General features: G+C 38.0%; 1 protein-coding gene across 1 annotated transcript in view; it reads right to left on the minus strand.

Annotated features, from left to right (window-relative positions):
• Window positions 1–315: 315 nt before the first annotated feature.
• Window positions 316–4,976, minus strand: part of BTF3 (basic transcription factor 3) — a 6,953-nt gene continuing 2,292 nt past the window's right edge. Inside the window, exons 2-5 of the mRNA XM_010174964.1 lie at window positions 4,172–4,285; window positions 3,759–3,960; window positions 1,219–1,275; window positions 316–679 (exon numbers count right to left, since the gene is read on the minus strand). Of these exons, the coding sequence (XP_010173266.1) occupies window positions 633–679; window positions 1,219–1,275; window positions 3,759–3,960; window positions 4,172–4,285 (420 nt within the window). The 3' untranslated portion in view covers window positions 316–632. The remainder of the gene's footprint in view (window positions 680–1,218; window positions 1,276–3,758; window positions 3,961–4,171; window positions 4,286–4,976) is intronic.

The following is a 4,976-nucleotide window of genomic DNA, read 5'->3' on the forward strand; positions in this document are numbered from 1 at the left end:
TTTCCCCTTCCTATACTTCATTTCCCCACATAACTGACCTTTTCAAATGAGTAAAATTACAATACTGGGAAAGTATTCTTTGTCTCATTAAACAGTTACACCCTGGAAATATCTATTAAACACTCCCAAAAGATAAAAAAATTAACATTAGTATCTAGTTTCCCCCAGACACCAACAGCTTGACAGGTTCTTCAAGGCCAAGCAAAGTTCTCTCGCAGCCTGCATGTTTTATGTTATATTAAACCACATTTTTTAACATTTATGGAAAATTTTTTTCCCTGCTTTTCTGACAAAAAGCCACACCAGGAAGTTTATTTTATATTTTTATTGTATGCCAAAGTTCATTAAAGATAGGGTTTTGCTTGTATACAAGTTACTCAAAAATCGTGTCTAGGCAGAGATTCGTTAGCAATCCGACTTATTTTAAAGCATAGGTTTGTTCAGTCAGGCCACAAAAATAATATTGTGTACAAGCAGTAACTAAAGAGCTGCAGGTTCAAGGAGTTTCCAAGTATCACAGAGCTTGAGATCTCATCGGGAAATAAAAATTAAATCAAAGCAGTCACAATATAAAATAGCAGCTCCAGGTAGCTTTTTCAAGTTTTAACTTTATTCAGAAAGTGACACTCAGTTCAGTTTGCTTCATTCTTTGAAGCTTCATCGAAGTTTTCAACAAGATCTAGAAAAAGAAGAATGTTGAAATTAAAAAAAAGTTTGACTCACTTCCACTTTGCCAATTTTTGGTTTGGTTCCCCCCCCCCCCCCAAAGTTCTACTTCATATCAAGAGTTTAAAATACAAAACATTTTTAGCTTATAAACCACAGACCAAGTAACTTAAAAGCTTCATGGTTTATTCTATTTGCTCAGCCAAGTAAGTTTTAGATGGTTCATTATAAAGCACAATTCTAAAAGTATTTAACTTCACTACACCCACAACAGGGCAAAGTGATACTGAGGAGGTAGCTTCTTCTCACTCTTATTGAATATTAAAGAACTATCTTAGCCATAGCTAAGCCATAGCTTCTACACTGGACAAAAATGCTAACTCAAACCAACAGTCCCTTCAAGTCTCTCATGGTGACTGAAAACAAAATAACCTGCCCACTGGAATTTTGTGACAGCAAGTGACTAGGCAATATTCTTACCCAATCCTACACTGGATGTTACCTCTCAGCAAAATTTACTTCCTTGTTTCTCCACTGCATGCTTGTTCTTACCTGGAACTTCATCATCATCATCTTCACCAGTAGCAAGTGGTGCTTTTCCATCCACAGCTGCAAGAGCAAGTAGTTCAAAAGCATCAGTCAAGCTCACCATAGGCATCTTGATTAGTTGTTTTGCTTTGTGTTTTTTGAAAACATTATCAGTCTAAGCTAAACTGCAATACTTTATCCAGTTCCTCTGCTGAGTAACAATCTCCAACTACGCAAGGAAGTTCACATTCCCTTTGTTACCGATAATGCTCAAGCAGCCCAGCAGGGAAGTGAGAAGATGCATGCTAAAGCAGTTTACTAGTCACTGTATCTAGGGATAATGAGTGCTTTGCATGGTAATCATTTTCAGCTACAAGTGCAGAGACTGATTTTACTGATTTCCCTTAAAAGCAGCTTGGTTTATTGACTACTAGGTGGTTTTCAAACTTCACATATTTTAAATCAGCAAGTTTTAAAAGGATCTTATGATTCCAGGCCTCCAATGAAAACTAAGGTGTAATTGTGAAGCTGGAGGCAGGCATGTGTAACTAGAAGACAGTATCATTCCCTGGCAAAGTCGGAGGAATATGGAAGTGGATGCATAATTTTACACTTAAGTGGCTGAGGTAACCATGTGTTCTGGTCCACATCTCTACTGACGCAGTGATTTCCTAACCATTCCCACTGGATTTGCCAGAGCTAGAGAGACTGCCCATTTCCACTGTAGCAGATCAATGAGCATCTGTGAAGCCACAGCACTATGATGCTAAGAACAGATATCTCAGGCCCCTGGGTGCCTGTGAACCTACTTTTACTGCTATTCTTAGCTGTACGACCAACAGCAATCGGCCTCATACTCTCCATCACCTCAGTTTTATCCTAATTACCCTAATTAATCCTTCCCAATTTTCAAGAAAAGCATGAGGAAAGAGCTTAATTCATACTAGGCCTGTATCCCAGTTTATAGCGAACTAAACAGATGAATGCATAAACTTTGGTCTGAAAGGGCTTGGGACAAGGTCACTGCTAACCCTTGTTTTCTAACACCAGAAAGCTGTTACGGCTTAAGCGCATCTTAGTGTCAAATACGACATTTTAATAGTAAAGTGGATTATTTCTTCCTAAATCATCGGCATTCTCTCTCATCCCCAAGACCAGACTAAGTTTACTTCAGTACCTGCAAATGCAGTCATCACAGACACTTGACTCATCAGTGTCAGACTTCCAAATCTAGCAGATAATGCTGAATAGAAAGGTCTGTGCAACTACTTTGGCAAACTACTTTTGTTCCAAAGTGGAACACAATAGATGTTTATTAGGTCATACACAGCAAGCACTTTAAACAAGATTCACTAATATTAAAACTGCACAATTTAGCTTATTCAGAACATATGCACCTTGTTATAAGAAGGGAGATCACAGGGGATAATTGTAAATCCTTCAAGTTTTGTTTTGTTTTTTTCCTTTCAAGCCTTGCTGCTAGCACAAGGCAGTCACAAAGTTAATGTTAGGAAGGAGGGACTTGAGCTCCATGGGGAGAGAAGCCATTTACCCCACCTCCTGAAGACTACTTCTAACAGGATTTTTTCAGTGGGAAGTTGACAGGAGGGAAGCATCATCAACTTTAGGAATGGAAGCAGAGGCTGTCTTGCTTGCAGCAAAGCACAGGAAGGAAAAAAAAACCGTAACAATCGAGATTAGAACTACCAGAAACTAGAAAATTATACACTTCTCCCATTTTCTCTGTATTTAGGATGTCCCACACCTTGGAAGGAATGGACCTAAGATATTTCAGAAAAGCAGGAAGATCGTACATGCTCAAGGAACGTTCCCAATGTCAACAAGCCTGTCTTTCAGTCCCAGTTCTCATCCTGTAGCAGCAGCATCTTTTCCAAACACCACATACTTAAGTCCATCCTCTACTTTTCCCACAGCTTTAGGAAAAACAAGTGTTCATTTTCTTTTACTAATTTAAGGATGGAATAGGAAGTTGGTGTATCTAACTTAATGCTCATACCAGTCCTGTTTTCCACAAACAGAAGTTATAAATACTTCCTTACAAATACTGTGTAATTCCCTCCTAGCTATCAAAAATCCCATGCAAGAAATACCTTCACCCCACCTGTAAGGCAGCAAAGCAGTTGGAAGATGTCCATCTTCTAGTCCCTCTCCCCATTACTTGTTTCCATTCAAAGTGTCAGAACAGACTTACTCAAGAGTTTCTTTTTTAAAACCTAACTCTTCCAGAGTAACCCATCTACCTAGCTTTAACGAACAGGGTTCGTCAAAATACAGCGACCACATCAAGAAGTAAACTACCATTAAATTAAGCTACAGCTTCCCAGTCCTCGCCCAGCTGCAAGGTATGCTGACAGGTGCCTCCGCTTTGTTCGGTTATATCCATAGTTGGATTTGAGCTATAAATAAAAACTAAGAGTTCCATTTCTTTATAAGCTTTTTATCATATGCTTGCAGACAGCAAGAGCACACTGAATTTCACTGCTGCTGTACCAATAAGCCTCATGTCAGCTGCCAGCATGAAACGCAGTCAAGTTTCAACTTACACTGCTTGGGTAGAGCTTCTGCCAATCTCCTCAGGCTGGTCAGGCTGTCAGCTCCAAGCTGATTTAAGATGCTAGGAAGCATTTCTGTCAGCTGCTTTGTCTCAGCATGGCCGGTGATAGTGAAAGTGTTAGCAGCCAGAGATGCCTGAACTTTAGGGTTATTGAAGTGAATGACTGTTCCTTGGTTGGTAAACATGTTTACCTGCAAGAAAAAAAAAAAAAAAAAAAAATCAGTATTTGAAGCAGTTTAGCAATATTTTTTCAATTTAACAGGAAACTGAAGTTCTTAAAGCTCAACAAAAACCTACTGATAATTTATAGACAAGTTTAGGATGTTACTTACCAGGGAACTGATTTTGATACATTTTATATTTCTATATAGAAAAGGGTTTTTTTTCCTTTGAAGCAATTACCTCCTCAATTCCAGAAATATTGTTGACTCCTAGTTTCTTCAAAGAAAACTGAAGTTTCTTGTCATCTGCTGTAGCTGTTCTGTGTACAACCTTCTTCTTTCTGCGGGCAGTACCCTTTGAGAGAAAAAAAAAAAAAAAAAATCATCTTACAAATTAACACTTAAGTAGTTCCTCATAAAATCGAACACTCAAAGCCATGTAACTATTCCGCAGCCATCTACAAATCAACTGAACATACAAAGTTCTACGTCTGTGTCACAGTGTACACAACCCCACCCTCCCAGCTGCACTGCAGCAGTCTTTCCCTTGCTATAAGACAAACTTTTCATGTCTGTGAGAAGTATGTGGTTTTAGGAAGCAATGCACCAGAGAGTGTTTATTTCACAATTCTTACAGGGATTCTGCAGCATCTTAGAAAAGTAAAAAGAAATCTGCAAGTTTACCCTTATCTGTTATCACAGGCATAAAATGGAAGAAAAAATACAATTTTAGGTAAGTTCTGAAGCTTATCAATTTTTTCCTTAGATCACCTTTCTTAAATTGTAGCCAAATGTTTATAGTAGTCAGAGGTTAAAAAAAGTTACCAACACACACTACCTGACAAGTATGAGAAAACTCAGAATACTCACTTTTTATTCCAAATAGTTATCTCCCATCTGATGGACTTAGACACACATATTTGAAAAACACTTACTTTCCCAAAATATTTTATAATTAAGTTTAAAAAAAAATAAATAATATTTCTACGTATTATTCCAGACCACTTCTGTTTAGAAAGCAAAACAAGCAAATGTTAAGTTTCCCT

This window comes from Antrostomus carolinensis, unplaced genomic scaffold (genome assembly GCF_000700745.2).
Source record: "Antrostomus carolinensis isolate BGI_N321 unplaced genomic scaffold, ASM70074v2 scaffold19749, whole genome shotgun sequence".
NCBI classification, from domain to species: domain Eukaryota; kingdom Metazoa; phylum Chordata; class Aves; order Caprimulgiformes; family Caprimulgidae; genus Antrostomus; species Antrostomus carolinensis.